This window comes from Poromitra crassiceps (genome assembly GCF_964638095.1).
Source record: "Poromitra crassiceps genome assembly, chromosome: 3".
NCBI lineage: Eukaryota > Metazoa > Chordata > Actinopteri > Beryciformes > Melamphaidae > Poromitra > Poromitra crassiceps.
In genome coordinates, this window is record NC_139625.1 from 35,182,979 (window position 1) to 35,183,311 (window position 333).

Here is a 333-nt window from a genome sequence, read left to right on the forward strand (position 1 = left end):
AATCTATAAGGGAGAGGTTTGGACCCATAGTTCTCTTAACGAAAACATGTAAACACGGCGCACACATGAGCCCCGAATAAAAATGGTAGTATATATATGGGTCAAGCTGCAAAAATGAAAAGTCTTTGTTTTTTTTCTTATTTTTTCCTTCTTTTTTTGTACTTTGTGGTGAAACTCCCTATCCGTGCTCCCATAGCCAAGTCTCTATAATTTCTCTCACCAAGTCCACTGTTGCGTTTGCACCAGGTGATGTGCTGTAGGGAACTGTGGCGTGATGGCTGCGGCGCTGTACTGAGCGTTATACTGCATGTGGTGTTGGAGTGACTGGGCACT

The 333-nt window shown here is 43.5% G+C and overlaps 1 protein-coding gene across 1 annotated transcript in view; it reads right to left on the minus strand.

Moving 5' to 3' along the window:
- Nucleotides 1-216: 216 nt before the first annotated feature.
- Nucleotides 217-333, minus strand: part of nkx2.2a (NK2 homeobox 2a) — a gene marked incomplete at both ends in the record, with an annotated part of 16,472 nt that continues 16,355 nt past the window's right edge. Inside the window, 1 exon segment of the mRNA XM_083632772.1 lies at nucleotides 217-333. This exon segment is cut by the window's right edge and continues 468 nt beyond it. Within this exon segment, the coding sequence (XP_083488898.1) occupies nucleotides 217-333 (117 nt within the window).